Source organism: Sturnira hondurensis, unplaced genomic scaffold, assembly GCF_014824575.4.
Source record: "Sturnira hondurensis isolate 20B ecotype Veracruz unplaced genomic scaffold, ASM1482457v3 Scaffold0015596, whole genome shotgun sequence".
In the NCBI taxonomy this organism is placed as follows: Eukaryota; Metazoa; Chordata; class Mammalia; order Chiroptera; family Phyllostomidae; genus Sturnira; species Sturnira hondurensis.
Window position 1 is genome coordinate 25,642,574 of NW_028088227.1, and position 25,421 is coordinate 25,667,994.

Below are 25,421 nucleotides of genomic sequence, written 5' to 3' on the forward strand. Positions count from 1 at the left end.
GCTGTGACCGTTGAAGGGGGAGAAGCAGGCCCTCCCCGCCCCAGTTCCTCTTTCGGCAGATGGTGAGTGAGTTCAGACTACGCTGTAGGGTCTCTCTGCCAGTGACTCAGAGGAGGAACTGCCCCCGCTCCTCACGCACACAAGTTGAGGGAGAGGCCATGGCTTACCGTGGGCACAGCCGTCTAGAACCTCAGCCAGAACCCACCCCGAGGAAGCTCACCTCGGGCACTGGGCCCCCGCAGTGAACTTCACCCAGGAGACGCTCGTGACGGAGTTGAGACTAGACCCAGTTCTCTGTCCTGTCCTCAGACTCCTCAAAGAGTCGGGATGCAGGAGTGTGCCCGTGCTGAGGGGAGGCCCCAGCCTGAGTCAGGACTCTGCGGCCCGGAGAGTGCCACCGTGGGGTCACCTAGCCCGAGGAAGTCTGCTGCACAGCGGCATTCCACATCAGGGTTGTTTCTCCACAAACCCCCTCCTGACCCTCCTTTCTGCTCACATCACACTCAGCAGAGGTCTCTGCCACATGCTGTCTGCACGAAGCGGCCAGACACACTCTGAGCGTCCGCCTCCAATCCACACTCTTTGCCCGCCTTCCTCTCTCCTGTCACAGAGAACACAAGGTCCCAGCTCCCGCCTATGACCAGCCCCCGCAGGGTTCCCCTCCCGCCTCAGTGCCCCATTCTCAACAGACCGTGAACTTGCATGAGAACCTCCCGTGTTAAAAAAATACTCACCCTTTAAAACAACAAGGAGATACCCCCCCCCACATCTATTAAGATGTTAAAATCCAAACGCTGGCAACCCTAGACGCGGGCGAGTGTGTGGAGCAGGAACTCTCTCGCTCACTGTGGGCGGCGATGTGAAATGGTGCAGGCCACTCTGGAAGGCAGTGTGGCCATTTCCTCCAAACTGAAAACGCTCTTTCTAATTGAATGTATTGGGGTGACACTGGTTAACAAAGTGACATAGGTTTCAGGTGCACAATGCCACAACACATCATCTGTATATTGAACTGCGTGGTCACCACCCGCAAGTCAAGTCTCCTTCCATCACCATTGAACCCCCCCGGCTCCTCCCCCCATGTCACTTTTCCCTCTGGTGATCACCATACTGTTGTCTGTGTCTGAGGGTTTTTTGGGGGAGTTGCTTAATTCCTTCACCTTGTTCACCCAGCCCCACCCACAATGGCTCCTCCCCTCTGACAGCTGTCAGTCTGTTCTCCCTGTCTGTGAGTCTGTTTCTATTTTTGTTAGTTTATTCTGTTCATTGGATTCCACATATAGGTGAGATTGTATGGTACTTGTCTGGCATATATCACTCAGCATAATGCTCTCCAGGTCCATCCACGCTGTCACAAAGGGTAAGATGAACACAGGGGTGCACGCGTGCTTTTGAATTAGTGTTTACAATTTCCTTGGATACAGCCCCAGAAGTGGAATCTCTGGGTCATAGGCAATTCCAGTTTCAATTTTTGGAGGAAACTCCATCCTGTTTCCCACAGGGGCTGCACCAGTCTGCATTCCCACCAACAGTGCATGAGGGTTCCCTTTTCTCTGCAACCTCACTGTGGAAGACTCCGGCCAGCAGAGTCCACCTGTTGTGACGGAAGACGAGAATAAACACACAGGCGACAGCAATCCCGTGGAGAAAAGGGGGACAGCGCAGCCACTTCTCTCAAGGGGAGAGCGCCCCGACCCTCGCCTGGACAGGCTTTTATTGTTTTTCTCAGGTCTTACATCAAAGAAGGATGTATCATCTGTTACATAGAATGTTGTTGTCTACCTTTTAGGGACAATCAAGGAAATGGAAATACCACGTGCGGAAGGGAAAGGCGGTGAGCTGATCAGCTCCATCCTTAAGAAAGTTGACGCAGGCTTTGGAAATTACCTTGAAGATAGGTGATACACGTCTCCTGTTTCAGACGAGGGTGAGGGAGTTTTAGCAAGAGTGAGCCGTAACAGTAGGGATGCATTTTCTAGGCCTGTTTCCCACAGGAAAACTCGGTTGGAGGGTCTGGCTCCTGCCCACCACCTGGCTTCTGTAGGTTTTCCATACAGAGCTGAGCCACATTTGCCAGACCAAAACAAGCCGGTCCCCTGCACCTCACCAGCACTTGCTGACTTATTAATGGTAGCCATTCGGACCAGTGCAAGGTGGTATCTCACCGTGGTTTTAGTTTGCATCTCTCTGATGATTAGTGACATTGAGCATCTTTTCGTATGTCTGTTGGCATCTGTGTGTCCTCTTTGGAGAAGTGTCTATTCAGGTCCTCTGCCCATTTTTAATTGGATTGGTTCTTGTTGTGTTGGGGTTAAGTTGTATGAGTTCATTATGTATTTTGGATCTTAACCTCTTACCAAATGTATCATTGGTGAATACCTTCTATTCAGTGGGTTGTTTTATTATTTTGTCAGTAGTTTCCTTTGCCATGGAAAGGCTTTTTAGTTTGATGTGGTTCTATGTGTTTATTTTTTCCTCTTGTTCCCCTTGCCCAAAAAGTAATACCCCCCAAAATTATTACTAAGAATGATGTAAAAGAGATTACTGCCTATGTTATCTCCCAGGAGTTTAATGGTTTCAGGTCTTACATTTAAGCAATTCATTTTAAGTTTATTCTTGTATGTGGTATTTAAAAAGTGGTTCTTTCATTTTTGTATGTGTCTGTCCAGTTTTCTCAACACCGTTAATTTAAAAGACTGTTTTTACCACACTGGATGTTCCTGCCTCCTTTGTCATAGATTAATTGATCATATTGGCATCAGTTTATTCTGGGCTCTCAATTCTGTTCCATTTCTATGGACATTCTCTATGTCCAAGGAGAGGACCCCCCCAAAAAACAGAATTATCTTTTGGAGGACAGGCCCCTTGTAGCTCAGGCTTCCCCCACTAGGTGAGAGTTGTAGAAACCCATCAGGGTTTCAGTGCACCAGCTGGCGTTGTTGTGAGAGGCTGCGTTCGGCTTCAGTGATTTTTTTTTGAAGACTCTTTCAATGCGTTTGCCCATGTCATGATGGATGACTTATGAGCATACCTGCCCACACGGAGCTGAGTGTTCAGCAGTGTTTTTTGTTTGTTTTATAATTTTTAAAAAGATTTTATTTCTTTGTCTTTAGAAGAAAAGGGAAGGAGAGAGGGAGAGAAATATCAATGTATGGTTGCCTCTCATGCACCCACCCCCACCAGGAACTGGCCTGCAACCCAGGCATGTGCCCTGACTGGGAATCAAACTGCAATCCTTTGGTTCACAGGCCCACACTCAATCCGCTGAGCTACACCAGCCAGGAATGTTCAACACTTTTTTTTTTTTTACCAAAAACAGAATGACTCCCTTTACCCTACCCTCCCTATTCACCCAATTTAGGATGAAAAAAGTCCTTAGAGGGAAACGGTTTTCCCATGTGGAAGGAGCGAAACAAAAAACGGCAGGAGCCCTGAAGGGTGACCACATCGACAAGTTTGAAAGCTGTTTCGAGCTGTGGGAAAAAACGCCTTAGTAGGTGTATTATATCGAGTGGAGACTCTGAGGGTGACTGAAGTTTAAACATGGAAGAATAAAGACACGTTTTAAAAAAATAAATAAATTCCGGGTTTTTGGTGTTCCCCCTTAGATCTGTTTTTATGTCAGTACCATGCTATGCTAATTCCTGTGGACTTGGGTTTTGTTATCTGGTGGCATGGTCCCTCCAACTTTGTCCTTCTGTTCCTCTTTCTCAAGACTGACTGCTGCGGCTATTTGGGGTCTTTTGTGGCTCCCTGTACATTTCTAATTCCGTGGAAAACGGCACTGGGATTTTGACAGGGACTGCACTGCAGCTGCCGATTGCTTCGGGAAGTACAGCCATTTTAACGGATGTTGATTCTTCCTCTCCCTTCACTGGACTCACTTTAAATGGAATGAATTAAATGAAGCGCCAGGCACTGTTCTGGCCTCGGAGCTAACCACAGGAAACGGAACAGCCCAAGTCCCCTTCTCCCTTCCCCTACGGAGGGCACGCGGCGAAGCGGGTGTGGACGGCCGGCCAGGGGCCCACTCAGCGAGGTCCCCAAGTTGCGCGGTCCGTGGCCCCGCCCCGGCCACCCCGCCCCCGGCCCCTAGGGGGCAGTCGCTCGGCGCGCCCCCGCGCTGGAGAAATGCCGCGCGTTTCCGCGAAGGCGGCCTGAGGACCCCGCCCAACGCCCCGCCCAGCGGAGCCTCCGGGCCCGGACGCACCGCCCGGCCCGCTTCTGCCGGCGCGCAACCCCGGGCGCGCGGATCCGGGTGCGGAAGGGCCCCGGCGCAGCCTGGTTGCATGCGACGGGGCTGCGGGCGAGCGTCCGGGACTCGAGCGGCTACAAACCGCCAAGGTAGGTCGTAAACCGCGGGTTGGCGGGGAGGGGGGAAGGGATGGCCTGCGCGGTGGGCGCCCAGCAGCCGCGCGTCCCTGCGGCCGCTTCCCGGAATCCCTCCCCCCGAACGCCCTCGGCTCCCGCACCCCCGGCACCCCCCCCCCGGGCCCTGCGGGTTTAAGGGCGTCTGTCCGTGTCCCCAGCGCCGCGCGCCGCTCCTACCCCACTCGGACCCGGGCCCTCCCCCAGCCGGGATGCCTGAGACCCCGGGCATTGGCTGCTGCGGGGTGCGAGCCGTGCGACTGAGGGGCGCAGAGGGGCCTGGGACCGAGCGCCCCACGTCCCTCCAGATCCGTCGCTTGGAAGCTGGAAGGGGCGAGGCGGAGGAGTGGACCCCCCCAGGGTGGGGAGCGGGTGAGGGCCTGCGAGCGAATCCGCTCCTGCGTTTGAGCCCGGAGCAGATCAACCAGTTAAACCCCGTTAGGAGTTGGCAAACTGTCCACTCACTGGAAAACGCTAGATATCCCGCCTCCTTTGATTTCCTTGCCTTTTTTTTTTTTTTTTTTTTTTTTGCACGAGATCTTAGAAACCAGTAGGGACATGCCCTAGGGTCAGCTCTGAGCGGGGCAGGTGGGAGGGGCAGAGGCAGGTGTGGAGAGTCCTGGAGTGGCCCCCCTCCCCTCTGTGCAGCGCTCCGCAGGCCACGCCTGACCCACGCCTGACCCACACCTGGGCAGGGTTTCTCAGCCCCCTCCCCAGCACTTCGGGAGGAACGGGGCAGGTGCGATGCCTTACCAAAACCCGAAGAAAACATCCCGGAGACTTCCCTAGTATGTGGTGTGCTGGGGAAGAGTTACCTGTTTGTCCCAGGAAGTGACTTGAACTTTTTCGTTCTGTACTTCACAAGTTACTTCTCGATTTCAGAGCATCAAAAATCCGTACGGCTCTTTTATTCTTGTCTGCCTTCCCTCTAAGTTTCTCATGTACTTATTTGAAAGTGAAAGACTATCTGCCTGAAATGTGTTTCCTATGATTTGACAAACAATGTTATAATTTGCCTTATGAAAAGTTAGAAGAACGTGTAACCCAGAGATGCTGTCTTGAAAGTGAAACTCAATAAAATAAATATTCCACTCCTCCCACTTGAGCCCACAGAGCCTATTGGACTCATTTACCTGTTACATTTATACATTTATAAACCTTCCAACTCTTGAAGAGTCCATGGCGTGTATGTTCTCTGACTCCCTTATTATCCTTTCCCGAATCTTAAGTGCTCTTGAGTGGGAAGATGCTCTTTAATTTTACGTGACTGAGTAAGAAAATCCGCTGCCGGCCGCACTCCCTGGTGCCCCTGGAGGGAGCTCTGTGGATTCCCAGACGTCCAGATATCAGAAGGAAATGGGCCTTTGACGAAGTAGGAAATCCAGTCTGAGCTAGAGCAGAGCTGGACGGCCCTAGTTCCCGAGGACATGCTTTGCTTAGAAAAATGAAACTTGTTGTGAGGCAGGAGACAGCACAGGAGGAACTCTGAGACGGCAACACTGCCACTGGCCAGCATGTAGCACCCTGGCTGCCAGGAAATACCTTTTACCAATTAGGTAGAATAAATAGTAAACCGAGGCGGGAAGGAGGAAAGAAACAAGTCTCACCTGCTAACTCCACAGTCCTGAGCCTGGTCTGATACTGTTGCCAGGTGTTCCAATGTCACAAGGAACACTGTGTTAGCAAGAAAGAAGGGAAGTCCTTAAAATTTTATGTAGCGTTTCCACTATCTGGGAAAGAAAGTCTTGAAACTGTGCTTTCATCCCAAGGCCTGGAATGCAGGAGAGGGTCCCCGGTGCCCAAGGAAGGAGACCATAAGACAACTTTGGTGAATTGCCTACCTCTGGTCACTATCTGTTTTCTGAGGGAGTCCCTGATGCTCACAGAAAGAGCCCATATATAACTTTGGAAAGTGCCCCAATTTTAATTAACTGCCTTCTGTCACATATTTGTTTTACAACAAGATAGACAGATGGGGTCTGGAGCAAGATAAGGACTCGGGCTAACAGACCCTCACACATACCTAAGTTTGGGGAGTCACATTCCCCCAGGAAAGCTGGCACCGCACTTACCCATTAATCAATGTGCAACTTTCCCCCTCCTATCCTGCCAACTATATGAGTCCTCAGAACAAAGGACTGACTCTCTCTCTCTCTCTCTCTTTTTCTCGCTCGTTCTCAGTGGCTCTTGGTGCTCTTGGCTCTCAGGCCACAGGGCCTCTGGCCACCTGACCTCAAGCTGCCCAGCAGCTTGCCAGCCCGGTCTTCAGTCGCCCTTGCTTTTGCCACCCTGCTTTGCCCTGAAACTGCCTTTCACCCCCGACTCTGCCCACTCCTGTTCTCTTCCCTGGGAACAGGCCACTCATAAGTTGATTACATGCTACTGGATTTGCTGATCTGTAATTCTTTACATGCATCAGCAAGAAGAACCAGGTCTCTCCCGTCAACCATTGTTTCATTTAATTTGGGAAGAACCAAGGACACGTGTATGGCTGGGAGGGCGGGTGGCTGGAGCAAGGGTGCACAGAGCTAGAGAAAGGAGAAAACTGAAGAGAAAGCCAGGTGTGGGGAGCAGGGTGCGGGGAGCAGGGCCAAGCCATCTCCCGAGCCAGCAGGGGGCTGCGGGCACCTCCTTTCCCTGCCAGCCAGGGCTGTACAGACCAGACAAGGGAGCGGTATTCTTGAGCATCGCTGTTGTTTTCATTATGAGGGTTTTTAAAGTATTTAAAATTTACGTGCACCTGATCACCAGACACTGTACTGGTGAGTCAGCAAAAATCTTGAAAATGCTCCCTAATGAGTAGGCAAAAAAAAAAGGAATTTTGGCACATTTAGCTATTTCCTCTTCTGACAGAGGTCAGAGGTCAGGGAGATGAGGCAAGTCTGCTGGCTGACTGAGCTGGAAAAGTCAGCAGCAGGGTCGGGGGACCACCCCCAGAGCCCTGAGTCTTCATCCTTGCCCACCCTACGACACCTCCCTGGAGGGGCGGGTCCGGGCGTTCCTGCCGGTGTGTGCTCCCTCGCCTCCCGTCTCAGCACCAGTCCTTCGAACAAGCTGGCATCAGGCACACTTGTACGGAGAGGTCAAGGTTTCCCTCCCCTGAGTCACAGTGTCAGGTGACAGAGCCGTCCAGGTACCAGCAGGTGAACAGGAATGGCCTTGGCAGGAGGAAAAGAAAGTGAAAGAAAGAGGTGCTTGCAAGGGGTCGTCCTAAGGAGAAAGTACGACTCTTGGAAGAGCAAGACATTTCTCACAATAGCCTTAGGGCCCACTCCCACCCAGCAAAAATGAGAATCCCATCGGTGAGTCCAGGAGGAGGAAACTTGAAATCGGAGATGAAAAGGGAGACAGCAGGCTTGGGAACACATCGAAGACCATGGGACCCTGGTCACGGGAGGAACGGGAGGAAGGTGCAGAGTAGATACCGCCGAGAATAAATGTGTTTTCAGAGGACAGGCCAAATCGAAGCCCAGTGAATGCACATGGCAAGGGGCCAGGATTGGGCCAGTTACAAAGTCGCGGCTCGGGGCGGCCAAGACGGCGCCGTCAGGCTTCAGGATGATGGGCGTCCCCAGTGCAGAGAAACCGGCAGATGGGGCGGGAAATGCCGGGAAAAGCAGGATGAAAGGAATGTTGTGGAAATGAAATGAAAATGGTCTGGGGGCCAAAAGAAAATGCCATTTCCCAGGGGAAGGATCACTGAAGATACTAAAATAGGAAGCTTTTTCTTTTCCACAGTCTCTGTCTCAGCTTGTCATTTTTAAATTTGCCTTTAACGTCCTTCCATTAAGTTAAAAAACAAAATTCTAAATGATTGGCCTGATTTTTACCAGTCTGCCCTCCACGGGGCAAACCAGACCTGCCTGCGGACAAGCACGGGTGGGGAGTCGCTGGGTGCCCCGGTCGGCAGTCACGGCACCACCAGCTTAGTTCCGGGCCTTCTCGCCTCCCGGAAGAGGCAAACGGAAGCCAGACTCGGGAAGAGAGGGTCCCTGGGCACACAGCCAGCTCAGGGACACACACAGGCCCAATTGCAGCTCCCCAGGGCGTCTCTGAGCACCCCTTGCACTTGGGCCTGGGCCTGCCCTCCCCCCCTGCCATCGCAGCCAACAGCAGACTGACAGCGCCCGTGTGTCTTTGACCTTCTGTGCCAGCTGGCCGTGCTGGGATGAGGGCTGACCTGGATCTTACCCCAGGTCAGCAGACTAGCCAACCCCTGGGCGGAGCTGGGGTCGTGGGGGTGGGGGGGCAGCTTCCACTCTCCTGGGAAGGCATCCAGGTAACGCGGGGCTCTCCCAACAGTGAAACCCAGCAGCCACTCACAGTCCTCAGTGGTCAGTGGTCACGCGTGAGCCCCTCACCCTGCAGGGGATGGGGAAGGGGCGGGGAGAAGCCAGACCAGGTGAGCCGGGGCTCACTGTTCCACTGTCCCATCAGACTCAACTAACAAAAGACCAGGACTGAGTGAACACTGTTCAGAATTTCACATCAGCCACAGAGGAGCATCGAACCAAGCGGAGGAGCCCCTTTGCGTGCAGGGCCTGGGGCCGAAGCAGAGATGGCTGAGGGCTGGCCTCTAGGAAGGCCGAGCTCTCTGTAGTCAGGCAGAGATTTAAGAGCTCCATGAACAATTTCAGGCAGGGGGCCAAGAGGAGAAATTTGATTTTTCAAGCAAGCAAAAATTCGTTACCAGACAGCCGCTGGACACTGGAGCGTGAGGCACCAGGAACAAAGAAGGGGAGGAGAAAGGAGAGGACTTTAATCGTGTAGTGTGTGTGTGTGTCCCCCGAGTGCCGAAGTTCTGCGGATGCAGAGTGAAGGCGGAGAGGGGCCGCCATCCGAGAGAATAACAGGGGGGCACAGACCCCAGGGCAGATGTTCAGGTGGGAGGGATTCGCCCCTCAACATGGCCTTCCACAGCCAGGCAAGCCCTCTGCTGAGAAGGGACACAGCGATGACATCGAAGATGATGTCACAGATGACGAATGCCGTCACTGTTCCTGAGATAGGCCAGAGGTGTTGTCCGCTTGTTTTGGCTTGAAGTCCCATGCTCTTTAGTGGCCATTGTTTCACTTTGACCTGGGGCTGGCAGCTGCCCCGGCCTTGGGGACAGAAAGACCCCAGCATCACAGAGCCACAATGTTCAGGTGGAGACAGGAGCTGTGAGAGAGAGAAGAATTCCTTTCTTGCCTTGGAGTGAGGAAGACTTTTGGACTGAAAATACAGATTCTAAGAAAGAAAATTCCTTCAGACGTGACAACATAAAACTCAGAAACTTCTGCGTGCTGAAAAACCAACTTCGGTGTAAGCAAATCAAGGGGCAGGTGGCAAGGAAAGGGGACCAGAGATGACTCATCACAAAGGACCAGGCTACCCCCGCAGACCAGGAAGAGAACAAAAGAGCAACCCCGGGCAAAGATACAAGACTGTTAAGGAGAATGGCTCCTACAGATGTGAAGACAGGCTCAATCCCACTCAGAATAGGAGAACGGTTCTTCGTGTGTGGATTTGATTCTTAGAGACCCCAGAGCTTTCTGACCACCCAGGGAAGAGGCCAGGGTGGGGGGGAGGCAGAGCTCTCACGCCCTGTGGGCAGCCCCCAGGTGGGGGCCAGGCCTGTTCCGTCAAAATCACAGATGCATGGCTCCTCTGCACCCGGCCCCTTCCATCTGCCCCCCCCCCGACCTACCCCCACCATCCCTGCCCCCACTGTCCCCACCCTTTACTTGGCCCTGGCATCCTGTCTTCTGTGGGTGTAGCCACCAGCATCCTTGTTCTCTGACTTCTTCTTGGGTTCCACCCACGCAGAAGAGAAGCCCCAGGAGAAGGGAGGGAAGGCAGTGCTGGGTCAGTTACTGACCCCTCAGCCCCGTCTGGCTCAGGTCCCGGCTCCTCACACAGGATTCTCTTCTCCCAGAGTCCCGCGTGGGCACCTGCCCTCTGCCCCTCAAGCCCAGGGGGGTGACAGCCCCCGTCACACTCTTACGGTTTGCCTACATCCTGTTCACACGTCGGGTAAAAGACCGTCTCAAAACGCACTCTGCTGCTGGGACTCTCACTGCTCAGCCCTTTGGCCAGCAGTCCCAGTTCCAGCAAGTTCCCCTCCGCAGAGACGGGCCCCTGTGCAGGACGCGTGTCTGAGATGTGTCAGCACAGAAAAGGCGAGAAGCAGTTGCAGCAGCTGCCTTTCCGACCGGTGGTGTCGATGATGCCCTTCCGTCGGACAGACGGCGTGACTGTGTGAACCAACTACAGCAGCGCCTCTCGGTGCCGACACAGAAAGGCCTCCCAACTCCGACTCGGGAAGACGCAGGGTCGGACGGGGGACGTGTGTATGCCAAGCCTTGTCCGAAAAAACAGGAGCAGTAACGTCAGTTTGCTTTTGCTTATGCATAAAGGTATTCTGAAGGGCTCACCAAAAATGAGGATAACAATAATAATAAAAGTACTTTTCTAAAGGGAGCAAGCCTCTTCACCACTTGCTTTTTGTATGTTGAAAGCTTTGGCACCGGACGGCCGTCTCACTGCGCAAGCCTTACGTTTAAATCCCTCCCTCGAGGCCAGGGTGCTGGAGGGGGGTGGGGTGGGGGTAGGCCAACAGTCTGGCCCCCGGGAGGCGTGTGGAGGCCGGGACCAGGACTCTGCCTCCGTCTCCGCTGTCCTGTCTGAGCCCATTTGCGTTAGACATATCAGCGGCTCCATCTCCCGACGCTGTTTTCCTTTCAGATGTGAGAGTAAGGAAGGACTCTCGACACACCCAAGATGCTCTGGGGCCGCAACGCCTGTGCCATCAGACTGCTTACCTTGTGTCTCCTGGGTGAGTGCTGCTTTTGGTCACAGCTCTCTCGGGAGCCAACCTGTGCCGTCATTGTTGCCAAGAGCCCTTGTGGGGCACAGCCAGCTGAGACCCATGCAGCCTGCGCAGTGCCCAGGGCCAGGGGGAGCGCGGACAGGAAATCTGCGCCGACGGTTTGGCGTCCATCGAGGTTTCTGACCTGCTGTTAATTTTAGGGAGAGAAAAGCCAGATAAACGAGAATGACTCAAGGTCCAGTAACGATGGGGAATGTCTCCCCTGTGATTTGAAGAGTCCCTTCTCTTCATGCCCTCATTCTGATGGGGGAGGGGTGGGGATCAATCACCTGCCCTTATTTGGAAAGAGTCCGGCCCCTTCTCTCCGAGCAGCATGGCCAACCTCAGGAGTCCGTCTGTGAACTCTGGTTTAATGCTTCATTTGTTACTTTTTCCTGTGGTCGTTTGTGCCTTTTCTCTGCCTTTCTCCTGATTCCCGTCCAGCCCCACTGTGTCACCTGCTCCGTGGTTATGGGTGGGGCATCTCCCGGGCAGGACCGTCCGTGCAGCCTGTCCGCAACATCCAGGGCTGCCACCCCCCACAGTGCCACCCAGAGAGCCGAGCCGCAGCCCAACGCCTTTCTCCCCCACCACCCTTGCTGACTCTCGTTACCTTTAAAGTCTGTTAATTAGCAACATGCTTATTCATATTTGGAGAATTTTTCCGGACAGACTAGTAGTTCTCAGAACACCTCCTCGACCAGCCAGCCCTTGTCCTTAGTGCCAGCTCCCACGCCGGTCTCATTTGGGGTCCGCTCAGGACGGACTCCCTGGACCAGCTGCTACCGATACGGAGTCCACCATCTAAGAGCATCGATCTGAGTGGAGTTTTGGTTTTGTTTTTTAGCATAGGAAGTCTTCATTCAAAAGTAACAATGTGTAAAACAATACCAGACTCCAAACAGCAATTATAAATTGAACCCAGGGAAAGTATTGTTTGCCTAATATGTTTTTCTTCTTTCTAGGGTATGTCGGCCTCTTGTTTGGTATTTCACAGCCTTCGCCCGGTAAGAGAGTTCTCCTGCCTTAACTAGACTCTGTGCAAGGGTCACGGTGCTGGATGACCATTCAGAAGCACTGCGTGGGAGTGGGGAAGGGGAGGTCCCCCAAACTGTGGGAGATTTGGTGTTTCCGATCCCAGGTCCATTGCGCATTCTGTTTAAAATCTTTTTCTCAAATACTTTCTCTGGAAAAGGAGGCAGAATTAGCCAATTCTGGTTTTCATATTTGTCTGATGAACACTAGAGAAATGAACACTAGAGCTCATTTTAAAACCCCTTAAAGTAATATTCCATTTAAACGCCTTAATAGAAGAATGAGGAGACACAGATTATGCCAAACAAAAGTGATCCAAAAATAATTTCCCTTTAAAGTGCATTCTTCAACCTCTTATTCACTGCCTGGTACCAGAAAAGCAAAGACACTTTTCTTTCTTTTTTTAGGTTTTATTTATTTATTTTTAGAGAGGGGGAACAGAGGGAGAAAGAGAAGGAAACAATGTGTGGTTGCCTCTCGGGTGCCCCCTACTGGGGACCCGACCTGCAACCCAGGCTTGTGCCCTGACTGGGAATCGAACTGGCAACCTTTTGGTTCACAGGCCGGCCTCAATCCACTGAGCCATACCAGCCAGGGCAGGAAGATACTTTTTTAAAGTAACCTTCTTTCCTACATGTGTAACTCTGTGTCCAATATGCACCCAGTCCTGTGACGAGCATGGCGGGAGGCGGGATGACACCTCAGGCTCGCTGACAGCTTCCACCTCCCCACTGCCAGTATTCAGTACCCCCACTTCTCCATACCACAGCCTGCAGCATGGTTCTGTGGCACCTCCTTCAGCCTTGTTGTGGGGTTACCTGCCCAACCAGGGCCCACTCAGGCTCCCCTCTGGGACAGGGAGTGAGTTCGGCGGGGGGGGGGGGGGGGAGGTGCAGAGGAGGAAAGGATGGTGGTGGGTGGAGCTGTGGAAGGGGGGCCGGGCAGGCCGCCCCAGGAGCTGGGAGGTGAGCAGAGAGACTGGGGCGTCGCAGGACACCTGGGTGTTGTGAGCCAGTGAGCCCTGCGAGTTAGGGAAGAGCAGGGTGAGCTCCAGCCCTGCCCACACAGTGCTGACGTCCCGCTCCCGGAGCTGGCCTGCCCTGATGTCTCAGGGCCCATTAACTCATTGTATTAGTTCACATCCGTGTCAGGAGAGACGTCTCTCCTCCCTGTGTTTCCGAGAACAGCGGGCTGCAGGGAGGGCTCCTCTGCTGGGGCCATGGGCTGCAGGCCCAACGCCCGGCTGGATCCTGGCCCAAAGCACCCCTGGTTCCGGCGTGTGTTTACTTTGCCCCTTGTTCCCTTTACGACTCTCAGATAATGTGTGCAACTTCACCGTGCTGTTACGAAACTTCCGGCCAGTCATATCGTGGAAATTAAGAGACCCTTCCATTGCACCGACCCACTACACACTGTGGTACACAGACCTGAGGTCAGTGTGACATTTCACTTCCCCTCGCTGAATGTGTTGTCTTTCCACTGTGTGGGAGTGGGGAGCAGGGGGTCCCGTAAGCGGCAGAGCTCCCTGGCCCGTGTGTATTTTATTCAGAGCTTTGAAACTCCAAAGATAAAACACAAGTCCTTTTGTAATTGGGTTGAACACTTTAACAATTCAAGGCTATTTTTAACAAAGCACGTTTATAACCAAAGCCGGCTTCTACAGCTCAGAGCCTCAGAAACAAAGCATTGTGAACAGTTTTCACAATTATTTCTCTAATTCGGTACCTCTCGGTGTTTAAAAGTGAGCTATTTTCTGAGGACAGGAGTCCAAAGGTCTGGTGACCAGATCGATGGTTCGTATTCCCTTTCCTTTGCTCAGAGACAAATGGCCCCTGAGAAGACATCCCGGCCCAGAGTGGACACGGCCCAGGCCTGGGGCCTGGCGGGGCTGGAGCAGGGGGCTGGGCTCAGGGCTCAGGCTCCCCGCACCGACCCTCCTACTGCGGGGCCGATGCCAGGACCGAGGACAAAATGGCCCTCTTCTTCCCACACGGACAAGCACCCGGCACGTTGCAGTTGGGCCCAGGAGCCCCTCAGGGGCGACCTCTTGTTCGGCAGTTACTTGCCTCGGAGCTGCTACTGACAGACCGGGGGGCCTTCAGGGTTCTCCTTGGTGCCTCTGAAGTCTGTTTTTTTTAAATCCCTGCCAGAGGACATTTTCTTCATTGCTTTCAGAGAGAGAATGACACGGGCTGGTTGCCTCGAACCCAGACCAGGGATCCAACCCACAACCTTAGGCTATGGGATGGTGCTCTAACTAGCTGAGCCAGAGTGGCGCCTGCTGCAGTCCTACGTTTCTCTCTGCACGTGCGGTCACGTGGGTCACCCACGTGCCTTTCTGAAGCTGAAGAGATCGGACGTCTGTGTTGTCCCTGTAGCACAGGAAGACCTAGGAGGGGCCTCGGGGTCCCCAGCCGGAGCTCTCTCCGGGGGCAGGGGCGGTGCTCATGACTGTCCTGCAGGGGCAAGGAGATCCAGGGCCTCCACCGTGAACACCCCGGGTTTGTACCCCCACTCATCCAGCCCATGTTAACTGAGCACCAGCGACGACACCCCTGGGAGAGCCGTGACCCAGGGTCCCTTCCCTGCTGGTGCAGACCATCTGCAGGTGGGCAGGGACAGCGGAACCGAGCTGAAATGTGGCAGGTGGTGGTGAACGGTCTGAATAAAAATAGACAGATAAGGAGGCTGGGGGGGGCGAGTGGTGGACGGGGCAGGGACGGTGTTGCATTTTAAAGAGGTGCTAGGCCCCACGACTTGGTGCAGTGACCCCTGACCAGAGCCACAGAGGAAGGAGGAAGCGGGCCAGGCCCGTAACGGAGTCTCATCCCGTGAGTGCCGGAGTTTTCCCTTGACTGTTTCTCTTCTCACCCAAGTAACAGAGAAATGGAGATTGTGGAGCACTGCGCCAACATCACGAGCCTGTCCTGTGATGTCACGCACCTGTGGGAGGACCTGTCCGAGATGTACGAAGTGCAGCTCGTTGGGTCCCGGGGCAATGCCACGCTGGTCCGTTGTTTCAGCAGCATCTTCCCAGAGCTGGACAGTGAGTTGGTCTCTGTTTGTCATCCCCACACAGCTGTCAGGGCCGTTGTATTTCTCTGCCGTGCAGCAGGCAGGTCTGCACAGGTGCTTTCGAGTTGGGCCTGGGTTCGTGCCCTGGTCCGAGCGCTGGTTCCTGGTCCTTCGGCCCCGCCGAGCCTTGGCTTTCCGATGCAGGATGTGGGACAGTCCCCTGTGCCTTTTGACGATCACTGGTGCCCATGGAAGGCAGATGTTCAGGCAGGGGGACCTGCTGCTGGTCAGTCTGTTTTCCTCCCGGTCAGAAGTGGGGAGCGAGGTCACATGGCCCAGTGTCTGTGTGGCCACAGCTCTCTGGGCCAGTGTTTCCCTTAATACTGCAGCCCCTCCCTGAGATTGCGCCCCAGTAGCCATCTGCTCTGGGGCTGCCGCCATGCACGTGCCCCTGGAGGACCGAACCCCGAGAAGTCTGCGGCTCAGGAGCCGTGCATCCCTTTTCCTCCCAGCGGCTGGAGTCAGCTGCACAGCCAGTGTCTGTGGCCCTCCGAGGGACGCCATCACTTTTCCAGTGTTCTGATTTGCAAGCTGCGGCCAAGAGAAAGCATCAGTTTTAGCTCCTGGTCAGGGCGGGGCACGCCACAGCTGAGCAGCAGTGTTTCTGTGCGTGTCCAGGCCTGTTTCTGTGTGTGTCCACCTAGAAAAGAAAGAAAAACACAACTCACAGGTCACAGTATTCAGGTCACTCCACAGAGGCTATTAAAGTTATAATGAGATAGCGTTTTTCAGGACTTTTGAGTGGCAAGTATGAAAAATGGGTCAAGACCCAGGTTTAGAGGAAATGTAGGGAGCGTACTGGCCCAGTCTTTCTGCAAAAGGTGTTTGCAAAATACCTGCCAGAGTCCCGAGTTCCTCCTTAGCAGTTTATCCTGGAGAGATCGTGGGCAAAAGCGAAGATGTAGCTCCGAGAAGACTCGCTGACACACAGATTCTTCTCAGAGAAATCGTAGTCAGACCGGGAATCAGTGATGTTGTTTCCCCCGCCGCTTGGTGGGGGAGAAGCGGCCGTGCACACCTGTGACCGTCAGGGCAGCCGACCTCCTGGGAAGGGCGGAGAAAAGCGCTGTAGACTGTGCAGGCCGTGTCCAGGCTCTGCGCATGGTCTTCCTTTGTTCTCAGCCCTTTCAAAAGTGAACACCATTCTCAGCTTTCAGGCTGTGCCAAAGCTCAGCCCACAGGCTGTTGTTCGCCAGCCCCTGATGTAGGAGAATCCGCATTAATACATTTATGAAAGGAGTGAAAACACCCACCATGTGAAACGGCTCAGGTGAAGAATGGCCTAATTGTAGCTCACTGGGGGCGGGGGCAGGTGTGAGCTCGTCACACATACTAGTTCAGTTTATATTTGTATATGTCACATACACAGCAGAGACAGGGCGATTAACCACATCCAGGGACAGTTTCTCTCTGTTCCCTGAGATCTCTCCAACGGCAGGAGAGACCTGGTTCTTCTTCCGGATGCACGTGAAGAATTACAGAGCAGCAAGGCTGTTAGCCTGCAATCAGTTTATTAGTGGCCCATTTCCAGGGAAGAGAACGGGACTGAGTAGAGTGAGGGGGGACGGCAGAGTTCCAAGGCAAAGCAGGGCAGCCAAGTGAGAGCTGCTGAAGACCAGGGTGGCCCGAGGCTGGTGGCCAGAGAGCCAAGAGCTCCAGAGTCCCCAAGAGAGAGCAAGTCCTTTGTTCTGAGGACTCATATAGTTGGCAGGATAGGAGGGGAAAAGTTACACATTGATTAACGGGTACACACGGTGCCAACTTTCCTGGGGGAATGTGATTGCCCAAACTTAGGTATGTCGGGGGGCGGGGGGGGGAGGTCTGTTCGCCCAAATCCTTATCTTGCTCCAGACCCCATTTGTTCATCTTGTTGTAAAACAAATATGTGACAGGAGGCAGTTAATTAAAATTGGGGCACTTTCCAAAGTTATATATGGGCTCTTTCTGTGAGCATCAGGGACTCCCTCGGAAAACAGGTAGTGACCAGAGGCAGGCAATTCACCAAAGTTGTCTTATGGTCTCCTTCTTTGGGCACCGGGGACCCTCTCCCGCATTCAGGACTGAGGAGGAAAGCACAGTTTCAGGCTTTCTTTCCCAGACAGTGGAAATGTTACATAGAATTCCAAGGACTTCCCTTATTACTTGCAAACATAGTGTCTCTTGTGACGTTGGAACACCTGGCAGTAGTATCAGACCAGGCTCAGGACTGCGGAGTTAGCTTGTGTGACACGTCTCCTTCCTGCCTCAGTTTACTGTTTAATCAGCCTAAGTGGTAAAAGGCGTTTCCTGGCAACCAGGGTGCCAGACGCTGGCCAGTAACAGCAGCGCAGCCTCGGAGTTCTTCCTACGCTGCCCCTGCCTCAGTTATAGATTGTTATTATAATGTGGAAAGAAGTCATTTTTAGTTTTGTATTTAGAATTTAGCCTGAAAATGAGGAAAGCACGGCCTTCCTCCCCAGATCTGCCCTCGCTTCCTTGTGGCATGCCAGTCACTTTTGTTGGTCCCCGTTTCTCACCAATTGAAAATAATATATGTATAAGAAACAGAATCACGCTCCCCAGTAAATAAGCAACACCCATGCTTCCAGGAGGACCGTGGGCAGGGGGGCAGCGGGACCGAAGCAGGGCCACATCAGGACAACCCAGCAGTGGCAGAGGACGTGGGCTGAGTCTCTGACCCTGTTCCCCTGACAGTGCACCTGGAGCCACCGGAGTTTGAGATCGCTGGTTTTACGGACCACATTCGTGTGACCCTGGCGTTCCCCCCGGCCCGGCCTGAGGGGCCCGAGGGGCCCGGACTGTGGTGGTGGCACTTCCCACTTGTCATTGAGGAGCGGTTAGAGGGGGTTGTGAAGAAGGTAAGTGGCCCAAGACCACTCTGCATGGGCACATTTGACTCCCCTCTCTTTTTTAAAAAGGCGTTTGTAATAACAATTAGATCTGAAGGGTGCGGGTCAGTGTGGTCTGATTCCAGGAAACCGTTCTCCGGGGCCCGTTCATCATGGAACTGCGTTGACTTAGCCCCGCTGCGCAGGTGCCTTTCAAAGAGCCAACCATGCAAGGGACACAGAGGGACACAGAGGAGAGAGAGGGGCGTGCAGGGTGCACAGGGCAAGCAGGCAGACGGCAGCGTGCCAGGCGGGCTCTTCCACGTGGACGGCACAGCAGCGCTCGGAAACCTCCGTCTCTCTCCCCACTGCCTTCCTGCCCTCGGAGGGAAGGGGCTCCTCCCTGGCAGTTCTCTGCCCTCCACGTCCCCAAGGCGGTTGACTAAATGTCTGTGACCCGGGTGATCCTAGTAGGGGAAAGACCTGGACCTCACACAAGGTGTTCTCTTGAGTTGTCCACTCAGGACACTGGCGTGAGTGAGAACAGGCAGGCAGTGCTGGCTGGTGGGTGGGCCTGCCGAGATGGCAGCTGACGCTTGTGTCGCCCTGTGTCGGTGACAGAGCCTGGGTCCCCCCAGCTGTCAGGGGCAGGCGCTTCAGGCAGAGGGTGCAGGGCATCAGAGTCCCTGAGGCCGGCATGGCTGGGGGGCTGAGAAACAGCAGGAGCTGGGGTGCAGTGACTGAGACCAGAATAGAAGGGGTGAGGTCAGGGAGGTCAGGGCCGGATGTGGAGTGTGATGCAGGCCCCTGGAGGACCGAAGGCTTTCCGGGGGCGTCCCAGCTGCGGTGCCAAGAAGAGACCACAGGGCGATGGAGGAGGAAGAGGACACACCCAAGCCCCAGCCTGGCGAGGCACCACCAGGGACCCCCGGGCAGTCGGATGCTGGCCAGTGGGCTGCAGGAGGACAGGCGATGCATCTTCCCAGAAGGGGCGGCACTTCAGAAAGATGCAGCCCCTTGGCCTGGGCTGGGGGAGTGGACCTGAGGAGCCCCTGGCCCAGCCCCGCACTGCACCTGCTCCCTCCCCTTCCCTCAGCTGGAGTGGGGAGCTTGTGGATGCTCCAGGGACCACCTCCTGGGACCGCAGCTGAGGGCCCACCAGTCGGTTTGGATGCCTGACTCTGGCGTCTCACAGGAAGTGCCAGAGCAGAAGCCTCAGTGCCAGCTGGCGGGACTCTGCGATGCTAGTCTTTGGCTGGCGTGTCCTGCAGATCAGCTAACGGTTAGAGCGCCTTTTGTATTGCTGGCACTGTGCCCGGCACAGAGGGTTATTCTGCCATGTAAGGTGCACACTTTTTTGCCCAAATTTTTGAGGGAAAAATGAGGATGTGCCTTATACGTAGGTACAATGTTCACATACTATAGGCATGATAATCTCATGTATAAGACACACAAAAAGTGGGTGTACCTTACGGCAAAGTGCAGGTGTATCTTTCCAACATTTAGGGTCAAGTTTGGGATATAAACAAGTAAGTGTACTATGATATAGTGTGTTTGAGTCACGTGCGTGTGAACTCCTCCAGGGGCAGGTGCTGGGAAGGAAGGAAGGAAGTGACTTCAGAATTTCACACCTAGAGGAAGGTAATGTGGAAAAGTGCTTTTCGGGCAGGAGAGTCGGTCATGATGCTGTGGAATAATAAGCATGGGATGCGAGGCAGTGGCGGGGCGGCCGGTGTCCAGGTGCGGGGCAAGTCTGCCGAGGTCCAGGCCCAGCCGTGGAGGAGCCAGACGGTCTACGGGGGTCTGCAGGGAGTGACCAGGCCAAATAGGCACAGCAGAGAGCCGTGCCATTCTGGCTGCCAGCCTATATAGCACAGGGGTTTCTATAAACTGGTTTTGGACTCTTTAGCTAATGTCTAGATATTCTTACTGGAGGTTTGTTTTTATTTTTAATATCCTCACCTGAGAATATGTTTATTGATTTTAGAGAGAGGAAGGGGGAGAGAGAAACAGAAACCTTGATCACCTACATGTGATGTACACCCTAACCGGGAATCGAATCCACAACCCAGGCATGCGCCCTGCTGGGGGTGGACCCCGCTGGTGTGCAGGGCACCAGCCAGGGCTCCCTGGAGGTGTTTGGAGGGAGTCGTAGGTAGGATCTGGCTCATGAGAGGTGATGAAGTGCCGGAACCGAGTTACCGAGGATCACTGGAGTGCGTTGTGGCAAAGGGTGCAAAGACTCCATAATGCATTGGCAGCCGGTTCGCAGGTTTTGGGCCTTCGGTATCTGAAGAACACGGATGCCGCCTTTGGCAACAGAGCCGTAAGCACAGTGCAGAGAACAAATGGAGTTTTTGGCCATGTTGAATTGAAGGGCCAGCAGAGCTGCCCAGTGTCGAGCTGGAAGTGCCAATCTGTGGCTGAGCCTATGTGCCGTGGCTGGCCGTGCGGGTGTGAGTCGTCCGCACGAAGGCGGAAACCACGTGACCAGCTGGCGCCAGGAAGGTGTCACTGAGACGGAAGGGAATCGTCGGGGGGCGGTCACGTCTGCGAAACCGAAGGGGTTTGCCGTAACTGGCACAGCTGCAGAAACAGAGGTGGGGAATGACGTGTTAGAACGCGAGTTCCCACAACCCAAACTACCCGGAAATCGAGAGGAGAGAATTCACGGGGACGGTTAATTCATGCAGAGCATTGGGGGAATGAAGAAAAAAAAAGACCGTGTTTTTTTAAGAAATCATTAGTGACCTTTGAAAAAGCAATTTTAGTATAGTGATGAGGTGATGATCTCAGAAATAACGGAGACCTCAGCTGGTTTGGTGTTAAATGATAATCATTAAAAGTAAAAAGTTAAGGGGGGAGGGAAAAGAAAAGCCATATATGAAGGATTTTATGGAGAAAATCAATTGGCTTTATTTATTTACCTAAGAAATGCCTATAGAGCACATTCTAGGTACTGTTATGAGCCCCTTTTTAAGTGGGGTCACACTCCCCTTACAGGGACTTTAAGGATGAAGTGGGTCTGTTTGGATAAAGCACTGTACCTGGCGCACAGCAAGGCCCCAGTGAAGGTGAGCTGTAATTCCTCTGATTTTTAAATGAAATGGCCCAGTGCATCAGAGAGACCATTAGTTTCTTTTTGTTGTTGTTGTTTTTTTTTTTTTTTTTGGTCTGTCGATTTTAAAAAGTCAAAGAAAAGAACTGTTGAAAATGGGAAAGGTCACGNGAGAGACCATTAGTTTCTTTTTGTTGTTGTTGTTTTTTTTTTTTTTTTGGTCTGTCGATTTTAAAAAGTCAAAGAAAAGAACTGTTGAAAATGGGAAAGGTCACGGGCAGAGCAGGTGGGTGGGTGGCCGGCGATCAGTCGCTTGGTTTGGGACGCCTTCCCTGTGAGCTGCCCGGACAGCGTCCGGGAGGGGGTGCTGAGCAGGCGTGGAAAGACTGTGTCTGGAGTTCAGAGTGGAGCTGCCGGCTAGACAGACGTCCCAGGGCTGCGGGCTCCCTGGAATGTATCGAGTGTCCAGCCCAGGGGAGGTCACCTGGGAGTGGTCCTGCGGAGGGCGAGGCGGGAGGGGCCAGGGGCAGATGTGGAGGAAAGGACAAAAGAGACTAAGAACGAGAGTGGTGTCCTTGTAGCCGAGAGAGGAAAGTTCCGGAAGGACAGAATGATCTAGAGAGTGAAATGCTATAAATGGGACAAGTTGGAAGAGGACTTGGCATTGAGTATTAGCTTTAGGAACCTGGGAGTAAGGGTGACCGAGAAGTGGGGGCTTTGGCCCAATGCTGGGCACAAGAGTGGGAAGGAGAAGAGAAGGCGGAGGCAGCCGAGGAAAGCGACCATGTCTCAGGAGTCCTGGAAAGGAAGAAGGGGGTGGTGGCAGCTGGAGTGGAAAGTGGGATCGGGGATGGGGGGCATTTTAAGATGGGGAGAAGTGAAAGCACATCTGTATGCCATGGAATGTTCCAGTGGGGGTGGCTGGAGCAACATCCCAGAGGAGAGTGGGTGGGACATCACGAGCATGAGAACGGCTTGGCCTTGGCTGGGACCAGGTGCTGGGTGTCCAAGTCCTGGGGGGGGGGGGGCCAGGACAAGACGGAGTGGCTGAGGTGAATGGGCGGGGCAGGCGCTGCAGACAGTGGTGCGCCAGGAGTGGAGCCCACAGGTCGTGACCCGCTGCGACCCTCCAGCACGGACTCTCTGCGAGGCACCAGCCCCTCCACCGTGGCTCCAGTCGGCCTCTGTCCCCTTTTTCTTCCTTGTCGCTTATTATCATGCATGAGCTTTTAGTGTGTTGGTTTCTCTTTAAATAATTCTTCCTCCTTTCCAATAGAGACTTGCAGAAAAACGGTATTGCAGAAGGCTGTATGAGAACTGCTAGAAATCCTAATTTTTATAAATTAAGGAAGAATGCACTCTGAGAACTCTAAGTCATTATACAAAAGAACCTTCCTAACATCTCTCTGTTCCCAAAATGGAGCAGAGGTACTAGGAAGAAAGAGGCAGGGGTCTCGAGGCAGGGGTCTCAAGGGAGAAGGCGGGAACCAGACATCAGCCTCAGTTCTGCTGATGACGAGCTGTGTGGACTTGGGGAGGTTACTTGACCACTCTGAGCCGGTTTGCTCAGAGTGGGAATAATGTCTCCTTTACAGACTATTTTGGTAGACCAACGAGCTCATATTAATGAAAGCACATTCTGAAATGTAAAGTAGATACGTACCTTTGATAAAATAAGATCATCTTATTGCAAGATAGGATAAGCTTGCAAAAGTGACCTCGCAGAGACCTTTATTCCCCTTTGGGATTTTTTCTCCTCCTTTGTAAAATGAGGTTTCACAGTTAAAGATGTATATACGTGCATGTAGTTTTATGGTAACATGCCTGCCCCAAGTAACTTGTAAATACTTCTTGCCAAACTTCTGATCTTTCTGTCCCTTTCCAAGATTTGAAGACAAGTCCCCAAAGATAGTCTTGGGGCCTGCCTCTAAATAAAATTCTAGTCCACGTCTTACTGATTATTTTGCTTAATTTTTTACAGCATAACCTGGAACTAAATGAAGACACCAAAGGGAATTTCACTTATGTCCTGGACAGGTTAATTCCAAACACAACCTACTGTGTGTCTGTTTACTTCAGCCCGAGGACCGTGCACAATATAATCAGGTCCCCCCTGAAGTGCACCCACCTGCAGCCTGCCCAGCGATCAGGTAGGACAGTTTTCGAGCATCGGCTTTGCTTTTACTCTGAGGGAAACCCTATTCACAGAAAAGAATCGGACTGTCGGGCAGCACTGGGTGGAGGGGCTTCCAGCTGACCAGTCCCCACCGCGTGTCGAGCCACTGTTGTATTGCCACACCATAGGGATACTTGGTATCCACCTCCTAAGGTCAGAGTCCTCCTGCAGCACAATCGCCTTTATTCCAGGGCACTGGGGGCAGATTCAGCTCTGTGTGCCCTTAGCTGGGGCGTTCTTCAAGCCATGTGCAGCAGGAGGCGGGGGCACAGGGGCAGGCGTAGCGCTGGTGGCCCGTGTCACAGGGCGGGCTGGGTGCCGTTGAGTGGTCTGGCCTGGCTCGTGGGAAGGCTGGCCATAGCTCAGACGAAAGGGGACTCACCTGTGTGGCCAAGGTCGTCTCGGATGATGCCGATAGCCCTCATGTTTCAAAGGCATTGGACCTCTACACAGCATGGCCCCCCACGCCGTCCTCTGCACGGAGAACTTGGCAGTGAGAACAGGCCCAGGAGCAGTCGCTGTTGCTTGTTGTCTCTGAAGGTCACTAGGTCTCCAACTCTGTGGCCAAAAGTGAAAAGCTGTGGATCTCTCCCCCAAAGAAGCCTTTTGGGATTTCCTAGCCCCAGAGACAGTCCCTCTACAGCCGTGATTGGCTGGAGAGAACGTGCAGGACGGGAGGAGGGTCAGGAGGCCGAGGGGGGTTGCAGCTTCCCGGTGGGCTACACTCAAGGACACCTGGCGTGGCCTCACTCTCCGGTTCCCTGGGGTTGAGGGATGCCCAGACCAGTGTTAAAGGGAAAAGCATCTTCAGCCTTTGGCTTGTTACTTCCATAATGTCACCTAAATGTGGACCAACCCAAAACTGTGCAGGTTCCTCAGGCCAGTAGCTCATCCAAAAGCGTAAACCGGAGCAAATGCCCACAGGTGCGTCCTAACGCCAGTCCTCCGACGCTGCCCGGGTGGGTTCCGGGCTTCCTTGCAGACCTCACGGGAGAAGGCCTCAGTCCCATGAGACTCCCCTGACAACAGAGGCCAGTCTCAAGTCCTCGGTCCCCAGGGTCCCTGAACTTCTGTCCAACCCAGCCACAAACTCTCAGGTTCCCAGCATCCCTTCAGATTTCATAATTCCCTTCAGTGCCTCACAGAGCCTGGGAAAGCACTGGACTGAGATTACCGTTGTACAGAATGGGCAGAGGGGACCAGCCAGGGGAAGAGGCTCGAGGTCTGGAAGGGTCCCAAGCACAGGAATCTGTCCCCTCAGAGTCAGCGTGCACCCCCTCGCAGCACTTGGGTCCAGTGACCCGGAAAGCTCTGAGCCTTGCTGTCCTGCATTTTTATTTGGTTTCATTGTGTGGGTGTGATTGGTTACATCACTGGCCGTTGGGGATTGACTCATCTGCAGCCCCTTCCCTCTCCCCAGAGGTCGGGGCGTGGGGCTGAAAGTCCCAACCCCCTCATCACACCTTGGTTTCTCTGCGGACTAGCCCCGTCCCTTCAGCCGCCTCGTCAGCATGGCACAGACACGGCCCCACAGCCACTCGCATCCCGTGTCACTCAGGACGTTCCGAGGGGTTGGAGGCCCTGTGCCAAGAACCAGGAACGAGGGCCACCTGTGTTACTGTCGTTGTTACATCATGAGCTTGCAAACAGAATTACACAGCCAATCAGACGGAGAGAAGACAGTGTCCTCCCCGCTCACCTCCGTTCTCCGAGGGCTCGGCCCCGCCCCGCCCACCCCAAGGGTTCCTCTGAGCACAGCCCCGCCCCCCCATTTGAGTCAGTCCTGACACTACCCATGAGCCGGCCAAAAAGTTCGTTTGCTTTTCTTCGTATGATGGCTCTGGTAGTGCGTAGTTGCCTGTCTGTAAGTCCATTCGAAACAACTTGGTTACATTGTATGGTGACAGCTGTCGTGTTGGCATGCATTTAAAAAAACTTAATCACAATTTGTGCAGCCATTTTAATACGGGAGACGGAGGAAAACACGTAACAATTTGGGACATGTTATGCTTTATTATTTCGAGAAAGGTA

The 25,421-nt window shown here is 53.6% G+C and overlaps 1 protein-coding gene across 1 annotated transcript in view; it reads left to right on the forward strand.

Annotated features, from left to right (window-relative positions):
* The first annotated feature begins 4,119 nt into the window (after positions 1 to 4,119).
* Positions 4,120 to 25,421, forward strand: part of IFNAR2 (interferon alpha and beta receptor subunit 2) — a 28,986-nt gene continuing 7,684 nt past the window's right edge. Inside the window, exons 1-7 of the mRNA XM_037065279.1 lie at positions 4,120 to 4,344; positions 11,095 to 11,185; positions 12,184 to 12,225; positions 13,571 to 13,685; positions 15,130 to 15,299; positions 18,023 to 18,186; positions 23,196 to 23,364. Of these exons, the coding sequence (XP_036921174.1) occupies positions 11,131 to 11,185; positions 12,184 to 12,225; positions 13,571 to 13,685; positions 15,130 to 15,299; positions 18,023 to 18,186; positions 23,196 to 23,364 (715 nt within the window). The 5' untranslated portion in view covers positions 4,120 to 4,344; positions 11,095 to 11,130. The remainder of the gene's footprint in view (positions 4,345 to 11,094; positions 11,186 to 12,183; positions 12,226 to 13,570; positions 13,686 to 15,129; positions 15,300 to 18,022; positions 18,187 to 23,195; positions 23,365 to 25,421) is intronic.